We start from the raw sequence: 15886 nt of genomic DNA, 5'->3' as shown, positions 1-15886 counted from the left end.
ACTGACAGGTGCCATGATAACCAGATAATCAGTGTTATTCACTGTCAGTGCTCACAATGTCCAATCGGTGTACATGCATCGGTGAAAAACTATTTATTTATATGTATTTATGCATGAGACCCGATGTCTTTATTATATAAAAATGGGAGCATAATTTAAGATTTCATTGAGCCCTCCTCTCTAAACAGACTTTTCAAGCTGCTTAAAGCTGCAGTAGGTGCTCATATTTGCTGAAACTTTCACTTTATCCTGACAGTAGAACATGATACAGATAGTCTAAAAACCTCCACCAGAACTAAAACAACCAATCCGTGCTGAGAAAGACTAATTTTTGATCATTATCTTCAAACCAATCACTCAAAACCTCAGAGCCAGAGGAACCAGATCTTTTCACAGTTCTCATGTACTACTGTCAGGATATAGTTTCCTACTGCAGCAACATTTCTAAATAATAAAGGCATAGGACCTCTACTAAAAATGGTTTTACTGATGCAAAGATGTTAGAAATGATGCATCCCGATTTCATCCCAAATTGTATCCGATGCACAGCAATCGGATCGACGAAGCAAAGAAATACAAATCTAACTACCTGTACCATATTAAATTGCATAGCATCATATTTTTTTGCATTGCGTCGCGTTGATTCAAATCGTGTCAAATTGCAATTCATTGTAATAGGGGTGAATTGTGTCGTATTGCATTGGTAGTAGCGTCATGTGTATCTTTAATGTATCAGATTGTCAGTAGTCAAACATATAATTTCTCTCAGTCTAAAATCTAGCATGTCATGCTAGTGTGAGGTATCAATAAGACCTATCCCGGAGCTAAAGGTCCCAAGATAAATCTGAGGAGGCACTGAGGGTTAAGAAGAGTGAGAATACACAAAATTACACAAACTTAAAAATCCCTCAAATGAAACAATCCAAGGAAAAATCCCTCTTTGGTAGAACTGTAGTCCACAACAAAGCCTTAAATCTGTGATAAGGGCTCACAAATAGACATTGACCTGTGAAAGTGACAAAGGTTGGAAACCACTGATCTATGGTCCATTAAAGTTTCAACACCTGTTCAAAAAAAATCTTAAGTGTTCAGCAAATATTGCTGGAGTCATGACTGTTGATTGTTCTAGGTTCTATTGTTAACATGCATCAGGTTTCAATGGGCCTGCTGAACTTCATACTTTAGATCAGCATTATATCACCACCTACAGGCTCAGTGAGTATCAGATTAGAGAATAGGCAGCAACCTGTTTATAAATATATCAGGTTATGATCCCAACAATTCTGAAGCTACATGGACAGATACAAAAAGTATACTAGGTTACTGATTATAATTTAGGCTTATTCTGGAATTAACAATTGCATGTCATATATTCTGTGTGATCCCTTTTGATCTATTTTTTTCTCGGGGGCTTTTATTGCCTTTAATTGATGGAGTGACAGGAAAAATGGGAGAGAGAGAGGGGATGACACACAGCAAAGGGCCAAAGGACAGAGTCAAACCCATGGTCTCTGCAGCAAGCACATATTTCTTGCTACATGGGGTGCCCGCTCTATCGGGTGAGCTACCAGGGGGACCCTGCGTGATGCTTTTAACCACGCTGTGTGCTGTTTCTGGTCTTTTGACCACAATCTTTTCCTAATGAGTTTTTGTGCCTAAACCTAACTGATCCGGGTTTCACAGACGTTAACCAGGCAAGCTTTATTTCAAAATTCTAACTGGACATTGTATTCTTGCTAACTTCACAGCATATACATCCAGAAATGATGCTAGAGTGGTACCTGCCATATTTTAACCACTGATGAAACTGCAGTATTTTGACATGTTGGGAGTGAGAACATGTTACATTTCTATTTCTTCTTTCAGTTTTATTTATATATCCGTTGTCGTGTCCTTTATAACTCTCTATATTGACAACTGCTACATGAACATTATAATGATATGATATGATTATCGTGACCCAGTGTCCCTGTCCATGTCCATGTCTTCACTAAACCAGCAAACTCACGACGGTGGAGGGTCACAACAACACAATGGTTGGGTCATGCAAGTGAAACATGCACAAATACACAAACACACACACATACGGTATGTACTGTACCATTACCCTGTGGTTGCTGGTGCAGATGTTGGTCATAGATCCATACAGAGGGTCTGTTGGTTTGAGGCCGTTGTCAATGTTAACGCGACGGAGGGAATCAGCTAGCTCCTCTGGATCAACTGCACCTCCACTGTTCTACCAGTCAACAGCATGCACACCAGCAGTCAACAGACAGAAACCAAAAGAAAAAAAAAGCATCCAAAAACAGGGTTGGGACACCCATTCATTCAGTCAACCTGTGTCTAAATGTTTATGATAATGCTGTCAATTACAGTTTGTTTGGGTGGGTCTCAATTCTCAACAGTTCAGTTACCTTTATACAACAACTGAACAAAAATATAAATTACTGCATGTTGAAACCACAAACTTCAGTATTAAAGCTGCAGTAGGTAACTTTTCTAAAACAATTTTCTGTCATATTCTGACAGTAGGACATGAGACAGATAATCTGTGAAAGAATCAGGAACCATCCAGAGGAACACTATCTCTCTCATGTACTACTGTCAGAAAATAGTGATTTCAGCAAATATGCCAAATGTTATTTTAAAATGTATAAAAGCTTTAAAACTTCAGGTAAAGACGCTATGAAAGAAAAACAATCTATGTCTTTCTTTCTTAACATCCACAGTTGTTCCATTCTAGTATTGATCCAAACAGACCAAAACCTATCTTGAATAAGCATTTTTGTGCTTTTTACCCATCAAAATGCTTCCCTTGTCTTTAATGTATTGTGCTTTTGTTAATGTCTCATCATGTTCTGATGCTGGGTCGTTCCAACCAACTCATCCAATCATTTAAAACTGCAGTAAGAAGTAAAACCAGTTTGCGACAGCGTACATTAACACCTGCAGTTCTCTCGGCTGCCAAAAACATACAAACATATTCACACACAATATACTTAACTTGTGGGTTGAATCCCACAGGACTTTAGAACATAGGGTCTGGGCAAGATGCTACATGCTGTTGTTTCAACCCATTTTATGAGTATTTCCTCAACATAAATTCAGCTGTATATTGACCTGTTTTATCAATTGTAGTCATTACCAGTACCAATCTCAAAACACATCGGCTATCGTCTGAGAGGATTTAGTCTCTGGGGGCAATGGCCAGTATTTGGCTTCTGGTGTAGCCAGTGCATATCCAAGACTTCCTTTGCAGTTTGATTAGCAACTTGATACATGAGAATGACAGGTACAAGATGAATGAAAAGCAAAACTGACGTCAAACAATAGCCGATGGGTTCCAAGATTGCGTTTCGGCCAATATGTTCAGCCTCATTTGCTTTGCACACAGACTGTTAAGCTAAGCACTATGGAGGACTAAAAGTGCCACAATTAAATAAATAAATACACCATTAAATAATTACTTAAATGTGTCATTAATTAATTAAAATTGGAATTAAATACATAAATGTGTTATTAAATGTGTCATTAATTCATTCAAATACCGATTCATTTAATGTAAAATACATATATCATTATTTCACTATTTATTTAATTATTTCATGGTCCTGCGTTGCAGTGCTTCATGAATTACTGTAATCTGTCAAACTGACCCATCAAACTCAGTGTGTGGGGCTAACGCAAATCTAGCCTGATCCATTGCTTTGGTCCGAAGTAGAGTAATGGTAAATGGTAAATAGACCTGTACTTGTATAGCGCCTTTCTAATCTTTCAACCACTCAAAGCGCTTTTACACTATGTGAGACATTCACCCTTTCACACACATTCACTCAGTGATGGCAAAGTCCATTGAACAGAAACTAACAATCATACACATTCACACACCGATGCACGGCATCGGAAGCAATTTGGGGTTCAGTATCTTGCTCAAGGATACTTTGACATGTGGCACCAGGAGCCGGGGATTGAACCCACAACCTTCCGATTAAGACCCGCTCTGTGTCTGAGTCACAGCTGCCCAGTGCATGGATAGAAACGATGAAGGATCTTCATGAACTTTCTAGGGCAGCGGTCACTAACAGGCGGACCGTGGTCCGAGTCCGGACCCAGACGCAACAGAACAGAAGATTTATGGCGCTCTCTAAGAAGAGAAAAGTGGATAGCGAAAATAGAGCTTTTAACCCGGAATGGACAGATTCATTCATATTCATTCTTCCCACTGGGAGCACATAACCAGTGTGTCTCATGTTCAGAGTCCGTGGCGCTGATTAAAGGTGCCAGTGTGAAACGGCACTATGAGACAAAACACAAAGTTTTAATCAAACATACCCACTCAAGTCTGAACTAAGGTCACAGAAAATAAGAGGTCTCAGATCCCAATATGATCAATCAACCAGTATCCTGACCTATCCATTCACTGCCCAACAACAACAGAAAGTGGGGGCGTAAGATGTGTTGATATTCATTTATTATAAAATTTGTTGAGACTGTTAATCAAGATATGAAACAGTTAACAAAGAAAAAGGGAAAATCAAGCTGCTGCTACACTTTATTTTTCTAAAGTTAAACACTTTATTTTATTTTTTAGACTTAGACATTTTAGACTTAGCAGAGGATGTGGAAGCAGTACCTGCTGACCCAGAGCATGTAGCGAGTAAAGCAGAGAAGCTTATTGAAGTTCTTGGAGTTATTTCAGCACTTTCTGACCAAGATATTGACCACAGAGTGACTGCAGATTTATAAGAAGTAGTCCAATAGCGCCACCCAGTGTATTGGAATGTGTTCACTAGCTCTGCATCAATCCATTATCTGGAATTGATTTGCCTTGGCTTGATGCTCAGCGTAACCAATCAGGCGTTAGGATCCGCCTACCAACTTTGATGGGTCAGTTTGACAGATTAAAGTAATTCATGAAGCACTGCAACGCAGGACCATGAAATAATTAAATAAATAGTGAAATAATTATATATGTATTTTACATAAAATGAATCGGTATTTGAATGAATTAATGACACATTTAATAACACATTTATGTATTTAAGTCCAATTTTAATTAATTAATGACACATTTAAGTCATTTTAATTTAATATTATTTAATGGTGTATTTATTTATTTAATTGTGGCACTTTTAGTAATCCATAAAGCACAGCCAAAGCATTTTATATATATATATATATATATATATATATATATATATATAAAAAAAAAAGTTTTTCTCATTGTTATGCACCAATGTACCAAGGCAAAATCCTATTTACAGAGATCAGATCAGTATAGGTCTTACATTTTCTTTTGATCATAAGATCAAAACATATCAAGCTTTGTCCAGACAAGGCACCAATCAGTAATTTCATTGGTATCTGCCAATGAGATATTAGTAGGTATTTTACCCTGTTTTGTGTTTCACTACAATGTAAAGTGAAGAGTTACACAGAGTTTGGACAGATATTAGGACTGCATACTAATTTATTTTTCAATTCTGATTCTACCAGTTCCCTATTTACTTTACCTTTATTTACAGATTTGCCTCTCTGAGACTGACTGATACATATCAAAATTATCGATTTCCTCCTTTAACCCTCATAATACCTTCCCATTGACTATGCAGTTGTGTTCCTCCATCATGAATTTGACCCCAGTCTGGTTTGACTTGTTTAAAAAACATATGGTATGAATTATGATCCAATACTGTGTTTTACCTTATTAGTCAACTTAATACCAACTCATTAACACCAAGCATGACCCAAATTTCTATAATTTAGGTTCAGTAAACCTCATTTATGCAAAATTATATTGCATTTTTTCGGAAAAAAAATCGGAATAATTTTGACTATAGTTAATATAATAGGAATATATGTTGATTGATTATCACAGTCTGGTATATGTCAAAGTTTAGTCAGGACACTGTTTTGAAAGCATTTAATTTATATTTGTTATTTAAATAATGAGACCTGTTGTCCTTCGGGGTGTGTGTGTGTGTGTGTGTGTGTGTGTGTGTGTGTGTGTGTGTATTTGTGGTGTGTGTGTGTATGTTATATGCATGCATGTGTGCGTTATATGCGCTGTGTGTGTGTGTGTGTGTGTGTGTGTGTGTGTGTTTGCACAGTGTAACCCAATGGCCCTTCTGGGGTAAAATTACAGTAGGGAAGAACAAACGTGTTCTAAAGTTCAATCAAACACCCAAAATTCAGTGAAAGTGGTGAAAATGTATTTTATGTGGAGCTCCCATACCATGGAACCATCCATGTTATTTTGGTGAAATTATATTTAAAAAATGCCATATTTATGACATAATGAACATTGAAATGGGATCAAAAATGACCCCAAGACATTATGAGGGTTAAACTAAATGCTGTTTGTGTGTTTGAGTTGACTGAATGCTGAGATGATCCGTTCCCAACGCACAGAGATCCTAATCATGCACTGACAACAGGCTCATTCTCTGTTTGGATGGCCGTCTGTCAGAGAAATAATTCAACTAAAGAATCATAAAACCACACAGATGAAGTTGCAGCCATGCTTTATCATGCACTGATACAGTAAGTGATGTGTGGTGTTTCAGGAAACTCAAACATGCACAGTCAGATGCACTGACACTTCATATCTACTGTCACATCAGGAATGGTGTCGTTTGCTCTCCAACATCATTTTCTTTTTTACCCCTCCCTTCCACTTTCTCATCTAATGCTGTTCCTGAGTAGCATACTGCAATAGCAACATGTCGCCAAAAGGTGACAGCCTCAAACCACAGAAGTACATTATTACTGATCACACTGGATGATGTAATGTGGACTGTAGGAGGATTTTTTGGTACCTTGCTCTTGCTCTTGGGAGGCCGCCTGAATCGCAGCAGCTCTTTATGTTGCCTCGACACAAAGTTGACCGCAGCATACTCCAGCAGTGCAGAGAAGACGAAGAGGAGACACACAGCCATCCAGATGTCTATAGCCTTGACATAAGAAACCTGTAAACACAAACACACACACACACACACACACACACAACACACACACACACACACACACACACACACAAGTGAACTTTAAGATATAGGGGATGTCGGTTAGTTGCCATTTTGCCGTTTTGACATTTTTGGTTTTTATAACATTTTTAACTACATATGTTCTGTAGATGCAATATTTTTTTGGACTGAAACCTGCTTAACTCCAAACCTGGGTGACCAGGGTCAGGCCCAACCAGAGGCAGAATAGGGCCTGTCTTCCTGTGATGTGAAGTTTGCAAGTTACTAAATTATTATGTCGCAAAACATATAAAAACTAAATGTTGATGTTCATAAATATCAACATTTATTTATTCATAATTTTGCTTAATAGTTGCTAAAATACCAATATTTATATATATATCTTTTCAATGCATTTTCTCAAGTTTGTATTCATCCATTGATTAGACCCTATGTGGCTCAAACATAGACATAGGTTATATGTTCTAGAATTGCGCAGAGTGGCAGCCTAACATGACAGCTCCTGCTCCACCTCTTATTTTTTTCGCCTTAAATCTTACTACTTCTTTATTCCTTCTTAAATAGCACTGTGTTTATTGTTGTAAATAGACCTCCAGTGTTGGTAGTTGATTTTTTTACTTTTTTAGCCGTAGTTGAACTTTTTTAGTTTAGTTTTTTTAAATATAAACAATGTGTAGGAATGTGGACACAACAACCACCACACAACAAAACACTGGAGGTTATTCACGTGAGGACTTCCTACGGTATCAGGATTTACGTGTTGCATGCCCGAGGGAGATCCCGGTGGAGTTAAGGAGACGAAAGAGAGGAACCAGAGCAGGCACGTTGGTGAGGACCAAGAAGACAGAGAGGCGGTGGAGATACAAGCCATGTCTTCCCTCGGTTGTCATGGGAAACGTACGCTCGCTGAACAAGACGGACGAGCTCTCGGCCCTGGTCAACAGACAGCGAGAGTATCGGGAGTGCAGCATATTATGTCTGACGGAGACATGGCTGAATGACATTACACCAGACTGTTCAGTGGAACTAGCCGGCTTTTCACTAGTTCGGGCAGACAGGAAGAAACAGAGCGGTAAAAAGTCTGGAGGAGGGCTCGCTGTCTTTGTGAACTCTAAATGGTGTAACCCTGGACATGTTGTCAAGAAGGCAGAAATCTGCACACCTGATATCTAACTGCTGGCCATAGGGTTAAGGCCGTACTATCTGCCCCGTGAGTTTACGGCCACTATTGTCGTCACTGTTTACATTCCTCCATTGGCAGTAGCGGCGCACGCCTGTGACGTCATCCACTCCACCGTTGCAGACCTGCAGACACGTCATCCCAGGGAAGCTGAAAGCCATCATGGACAACCCCTGTCATCCTCTCTACACTGAGCTCAGGCAGCTCAGGAGCATCTTCAGCTACAGACTGACCCAGCACCGTACCTCAAAGCGGTTTGGAGGCTCATTTGTACCATCTGCAATCAGACTCCACAACGCCACAGCTCCCAGTTCCTCCAACCCCAGCAGACAAAGATTAGTTTAGAACTCCTACCTACAACGCACAAACCTTTTGCACTATTTATATTTAATTTCCACTTTAGTAGTTTAGTAGTTTTAGTTTAGTTTTAGTTTTTTAGTTTTAGTCAAGTTTAATTTTTCTGCTCATATTTCAGACTCCATATCCTACTTGAACAACAAATAGTGTATATACTTTAATTTATAGTTTTTATATCTTCAAATATTAATAATATTAGCAATATTTTTACTGTGATATTCTTTGTTTTCTGTTTTTGCGCTGCTTTGCCCTATTGCTGCTGTGTCAAAATTAATTTCTCCTTAGGGGAATAAATAAAGGAATTATCTTATCTTATCTTATCCTTATTCTCTTTCATAATAGTAAATCAATAATATTTTTTACACAAAATATAATTTTAATTAATTTCACTTCTTCTAATGTATTTCTTAGAGCAGTGGTTCCCAACCATTTTCCTAAAGGGGCACCTTTGAGTAAACTTACAACCCCTGACTAAGTGACATATTTTATAGGTATTTCATATTATATTCAATGCATAACAATAACAGTAGAGAACAACCGATAAACTTTACAAACCCTGTGTAAACCCAAACAGTCAACCCAATGACTGCAGGAAGTTTGAATAAAATTAGTGATTTGGATGAATTTTGAGCAGATTATTTCCTGTGAATATTTATCCGAGATTAGTTTTTCTGATATTTTTAGTAACTTTTTACTATTAAAAATCAGGTTCCTCTGGCTCCTCCTAGTGCTCCTGACGGCATTTGTAAGAATCCACTGGGCCTAAACAAAAATAACCAATCAGAGCCGAGAAAGATAGAAAGATACTTTGGGTTGGTGGCATGAAGATACAGTTAGGTCCATATATATTTGGACACAGACAAGTTCTGTTAGTTTAGCTGTTTACCAAAACATATTCAAGATACAGTTATATAATTAATATGGGCTTAAAGTGCAGACTTGCAGCTTTAATTTGAGGGTCACATCCAGATTGGAGGAATGGTTTAGGAATTACAGCTCTTTAATATGTAGCCGGGACCAAAGGTAATTGGACAATTAACACAAACGCTATTTCATGGGCTGTATGGGCTAGTTCCTCGTTAACCCATCATCAATTAAGCAGGTAAAAGGTCTGGAGTTGATTCCAGGTGTGGCATTTGCATTTGGAAGCTGTTGCTGTGAACCCAAAACATGCGGTCAAAGCAGCTCTCAATGGAAGTGAAACAGACCATCCTTAGGCTGCAAAAAAAGAAGAAATCCATCAGAGAGATAGCGGAAATGTTAGGAGTGGCCAAATCAACAGTTTGGTACATCCTGAGAAAACAAGAGCGCACTGGTGAGCTTGGGAACTCAAAAAGGCTTGGACATCCACGGAAAACAACAGTGGTGGATGATCGCAGGATCCTTTCTATGGTGAAGAAAAACCCCTTCACAACATCCACCCAAGTGAAGAACACTCTCCAGGAAGTAGGTGTATCAGTATCTAAGTCTACCATCAAGAGAAGACTTCGTGAGAGCAAATACAGAGAGTTCACCACAAGGTGCAAACCATTAATCAGCCTCAAAAATAGAAAGGCCAGATTAGACTTTGCCAAAAAACATCTTTGGACGGATGAAACTAAGATCAACCTGTGCCAGAATGATGGGAAGAAGAAAGTATGGAGAAGGCTTGGAAAGGCTCATGACCCAAAGCACCCCACATCTTCTGTAAAACATGGTGGAGGCAGTGTGATGGCATGGGCATGCGTGGCTTCCAACGGCACTGGGTCACTAGTGTTTATTGATGATGTGACAGGAGACGGTAGCAGCCGGATGAATTCTGAAGTGTATAGGGATATTCTTTCTGCTCAGATTCAGCCAAATGCAGCAAAGTTGATTGGACGGCGCTTCACAGTACAGATGGACAATGACCCAAAACACACTGCAAAAGCAACCCAGGAGTTTTTTAAGGCAAAGAAGTGGAATTTTCTGCAATGGCCGATAGGGCTGGGTATTGTTAAGAACCTCACGATTCAATTCGATTTTAATTCTTTAGGTCACAATTCGATTCGATATTGATTTAAATTCTTCAATATCGATTCAGTAATAAGTAGAATTACACAAATGATTAATTAGAGTACCTGTTGATAATTTTAAAAGCTTTGGGACGGCGACTTCCACCATGTGTTTGCGTGTTGGTATGGCGTATCGTGGTTTTAGTGTGTATACCATCTTCTTAAAATCCCCATTTTCCACGACACTGTATGGTCGTAGGTCCTTACGTATAAACACAGCCACATACTCCGTTATCTTCTGTGCGCGGGCAGAGTTTGGCGGCAGTTTGCAAAGGAAGGATCTGTCGAGTTGTGTCTGTTTTGAATCCACGGGTTTAGCCGCGGGTTGCTGCAGAGCATCTGCATGATGTCGGCTTAAGTGGTTGCGCAAATTTGTTGTGTTATTGCAGTATTTTAGTACTGCCTGGCACAGCTTACACAATACCTTACTTTTGTCTATTGTAACACTGCTGCTACTTGCTTCGGTTGCCATGTTGTTGTTGTGTGGTCATGTGCGGTCTCCGTCCATACAACGCAAGTCACACAAAGGTGTTGCTCACCGCGCCCCCACTGGCCAGGGGCTTGAATCGATTCAGAGGATTTAATGAATCGATACTGAATTGGGAAAAAATATATTGCAATGCATTGATGAATCAATATTTTTACCCACCCCTAATGGCTGAGTCAATCACCAGATCTCAACCCGATCGAGCGTGCATTTCATTTGCTTAAGACAAAACTTAAAAGTAGAAAGACCCACAAACAAGCAACAACTGAAAACAGCTGCAATTAAGGCCTGGCACAGCATCACAAAGGAGGAAACCAAGCGTTTGGTGATATCCATGGGTTCCAGACTTCAGGCAGTCATTGCCTGCAAAGGATTCTCAACAAAGTATTAAAAATGAAAATTGTATCTATAGTTCTGTTAATTTGTCCAATTATTTTTGAGCCCTTGAAATGAGGAGACTTTGTTGAAAAATGGTTGCAATTTCTAAACGTTTGATAGGATATTTTTGTTCAACCCCTTGAATTAAACCTGAAAGTCTGCACTTCAATTGCATCTCAGTTGTTTAATTTCAAATCCAATGTGGTGGCATGGAGAGTCTTTTCTTCTCATTGTTCTATCAGCTCTTGGTTGTTTTAACTGTGTACCTTTCTAATGCAGGACGATGCTGTTTAGCAGAGAGTAAAGGCTCTGTGAATATAGCTATTATGGGTTTTGTTAATATCTTAAATAGTAATCTAAAGTTTTAAAATAACAATTTCATTAAGCTTTCTTCACAGAAATGAATGAAATGTTGACATGCCTACCGTATATTTAAAAAAAGAAAAAAAAGTTGTCTTACACCCTTCATCAAGAAGGCCTCGCGACCCTTAGTCGGGGTCAAGAGGTTTGGAAGCAGTGTCCTATCTATTATACTACACATCTTCTGACACTCCTTTCATTACAGAAATTATTTCAGGGTTGCAGCTGCTGCCCTTCACACCCACACACACACACACACACACACACACACACACACACACACACACACACACACACACACACAGTGCCACTGATACATGTGGTGTCAAAATGATGTATCCACCTTACTTTATGAAATAATGACTTATTCAGACACGTGTAACATACTAGAGTGCAAAGTTCTGTTGAGCATGGGAAACATGAGAAACCTCCTAACCTCTGAATACACACACACACACACACACACACACACACACACACACAGCCATGTTGCTGAGGTGTATGTGTGCAGTATGTGTGAGAAAGATGGCTGTGCTAATAAGGGTTATGTAACAAAGTGCTCCATGTCAGATTTTTTCTCATGCATACAAGATACCAGAACAAGACTAAGGGGCTCTTTCTCACACACGCTCTAGCGGATGCATGATGTGTGTAATCAACACATACTTGTGCTTGCCCATGCAAAACATTCACCAATAAAAAAGGAGAAAAAAATAGAGGCATTTCAGGTCTCGGGAGAGAGAAAAAACAACTATGCCACACACATGTGCATTCTCTATGTCCACCTCCTCCTCCAGTTACCTACCTATATACTGTATGTACTGTATATAGAAAGTATGTTCTCCTAAATATGCCACTATATCGGTGCTGCACCAAAGGCTGAGTTCAACCCTTTGAACTAAATGGACACAATCTCTCTGTGCATCTATGGTTACAGTACAAACAGGCAAGTACATCCAGCTGCAGCTGCCGCACAAACGTGAAGGAAGTTCCAAATATGGTCTGTGAGCTGGCTGTGTCACAGAAGTGACTGCGCCCAAAACATATTGACATTTAAATATACCAAACTCAAGGCTCATGCGAAATTCATAAATAGGACAAGTTATGGTAGGGGTCGGCCCATAAAGTGAAGTTTGCAAGTTATTCAATTATTCACTTTACAAAAGGTATAAAAACTACATTTTGATGTTAATATATATATAGCAGGTAACCTAACACAGTTTATAGTTCATCCTCATTATTACTGCAAAAATACCTATATTTATTCTTTCAAATTATTTAATTTTCCTAAGTCACCTTTAGTTTGCATTCATTCATTTAGACCACATTCTTAAAGTTATATATTTGTGGCTCAAACGTAGACATACGTAAGCCTCATTTCTTTGCTTAATATATGCTAAAATTGTTACCTTTACTCACATTTTCAGTTTATTTTTGATCTGCTATGATCTATAGTCTTCCTCAGCCACCATTACTTTGTGCACAAGTGGGTGTGCTTTGGAGGAGATGTGGTTTGGACTCTGCAGCTCCTTTACTCCCCTTGCTGTTAACAAATTCTGATAATTTATTTTGTAGTGTCTGAATAGTGCGGATTCACCAACATGGAAACAATAAAAAAAAAAAAAACGGCCTTGGGTTAAAACATTTAAGGGTTCAGTGGGGTATCTTGTTGAATAGCACTTCAGCTTTATTATACAGTGTGTGTTATGAGGTCTCCAAAGAGAAAAAGTGCCGTTTCTCCCATGTTGTCTTCAACAGAATTTCCACTATATATCTATACTGTACAGGAGACTAGAGTAGATCCCTGTACACACTGGCTAAGAGGTAAAGCGCAGACAGCCAGACTATCACAGTTTCTGACAAATACAGACAGACAACCCTTCACGCTCACATTCACACCTATGGGCAATTTAATTCTCCTAACCTGCATGTGTTGGAGGAAAGTAGGGCACCTAAAGGAAGCTCACACAGATACAGGTGAATAATTAAATATACAAACACAGACCTTAGGCAGTGAAGTCCTGGAGCCAGAGCTCTGTGTTGTCATGGTGAGGACAGTGGTGATGCCCAGTGCCACTCTGGCTGGGGCAGCATCCATGTTGATCCAGAAGGAGACCCAGGACAGAATGACAATGAGCAGAGAGGGGATGTACATCTGGATCAGGTAGTAGCCCATCTGACGCTCCAGGTGGAACCGCACCTCAATACAAGTAAATTTACCTGCAACAAAGCAGAGACATGCTATAAGAATGTTTACTTATTTATAATTACATCATACATTTAATAAGCACAATAAACAACAAACAAGCAACAAATATGAAGCACAGTTATCTTACATACAGCAGATGTCTATCTGACAGTGCTGTAGCTTAATTTAAAGGGGAGATTCCAACAGTGTTTAATTCAATGCCATGTCTGAATATAACAGAGTCCTATAATAACTTTAGTCCCTCCAAAATTGATAATCTTGTTAATAGTGCTGCAGGCTCACTACGATCAACATTACTCTATCGCTCCTATAAAAAGGAAATTATTAAAACATAGGAGATTAGCACCTTGGTACAACCACCAAACCCGCCAATTGAAGCAAAAAACAAGGAAATCAGAAAGGAAATGGCGCTCTTCCAAATTATTAGAATATCACTCAATTTGGCAAGATGCTCTTAAAATGTATAGAAAGGCCCTCCGTAATGCCAGAGGAGCCTATTATTCAGTACTAATAGAAGAAAATAAGAATCACAGCTCTGTTGAGCCACATATCTCCATAAACTTAAGTAGTAATGACTTCATGAGCTTCTTTTATAATAAAATTATTACTATTAGAGAGAAAATTTGTCACCAAATGCCCTCAACAGCTATCACTGGCTCTCCAAGTTCAGGGACTTTAACTAATGTAAACTCAGATATATATTTAGAATGTTTTTCTGCTATCAATCTTCATCAGTTAACTTCAATAATTTCTACATCGAAGCCATCAACCTGTCTATTAGACCCGATCCCAACTAGGCTGCTTAAAGAAGTCGTACCCTTAATTGGCTCTTCTTTACTGGATATGATTAATCTTTCTTTATTATCAGGATATGTACCACAGTCCTTTAAAGTAGCTGTAATTAAACCCCTTCTTAAAAAGTCCACTCTTGACCCAGGGGTTTTAGCCAATTATAGACCGATTTCTAACCTCCCCTTCCTCTCTAAGATTCTGGAGAAAGTAGTCGCCAAAGAGCTGTGTGACTTTCTACATAACAATAGTTTATTTGAGGATTTTCAGTAAGGATTTAGAGTTCATCACAGCACAGAGACAGCTCTGGTTAAAGTTAATAATGACCTTTTGATTGCTTCCGACAATAGACTTGTCTCTGTACTTGTATTATTAGATCTTAGTGCTGCATTTGACACCATTGACCATGATATTCTTTTACAGAGACTTGAGCATCAAATTGGCATTAAAGGAACCGCACTAAGCTGGTTTAAGTCATACTTATCAGATCGTTCGCAATTTCTACATGTTAACGATGAATCTTCAATAAATACTACAGTTAGTCATGGAGTTCCACAAGGTTCTGTACTTGGACCAATACTATTTACTTTATATATGCTCCCTTTAGGCAACATTATTAGGAATCACTCCATTACCTTCATTGCTATGCAGATGATACGCAGTTATATCTATCGATTAAGCCCGATGAAATTAATCAATTATCTAAATTACAAACATGTCTTAAGGACATAAAATCCTGGATGAGCTGCAATTTTCTGATGTTAAACTCAGAAAAAAAACGAAATTCTTGTACTTGGCCCCAAAAACCTTAGAGACTCACTGTCTAAAGATATAGTTACTCTAGATGCCATTACCTTGGCCTCTAGCACCACTTTCAGGAATCTTGGAGTTATCTTTGATCAGGACATGTCATTTAATTCCCACATAAAGCAAACCTCCAGGACTGCCTTCTTTCATTTACGTAATATTACAAAAATTAGACACATCCTGTCACAGACAGATGCAGAAAAACTAATCCATGCATTTGTTACTTCAAGGCTGGATTACTGCAACTCTTTATTATCAGGTTGCCCCAATAAGTCCATTAAGACGCTCCAATTAATTCAA

At 38.7% G+C, this 15886-nt stretch overlaps 1 protein-coding gene across 2 annotated transcripts in view; it reads right to left on the bottom strand.

Annotated features, from left to right (window-relative positions):
• Nucleotides 1–15886, bottom strand: part of glra3 (glycine receptor, alpha 3) — a 75366-nt gene that overhangs the window by 9063 nt on the left and 50417 nt on the right. The window contains exons 7-9 of one of the 2 annotated variants that reach the window (XM_051386127.1): nucleotides 13787–14001; nucleotides 6819–6968; nucleotides 2108–2236 (exon numbers count right to left, since the gene is read on the bottom strand). In XM_051386127.1, coding sequence (XP_051242087.1) covers nucleotides 2108–2236; nucleotides 6819–6968; nucleotides 13787–14001 — 494 coding nt within the window. The remainder of the gene's footprint in view (nucleotides 1–2107; nucleotides 2237–6818; nucleotides 6969–13786; nucleotides 14002–15886) is intronic. The other variant, XM_051386128.1, reaches the window with a different exon arrangement.

This window comes from Dicentrarchus labrax, unplaced genomic scaffold (genome assembly GCF_905237075.1).
Source record: "Dicentrarchus labrax unplaced genomic scaffold, dlabrax2021, whole genome shotgun sequence".
NCBI lineage: Eukaryota > Metazoa > Chordata > Actinopteri > Moronidae > Dicentrarchus > Dicentrarchus labrax.
This window is presented reverse-complemented; position numbering and strand designations above follow the sequence as displayed.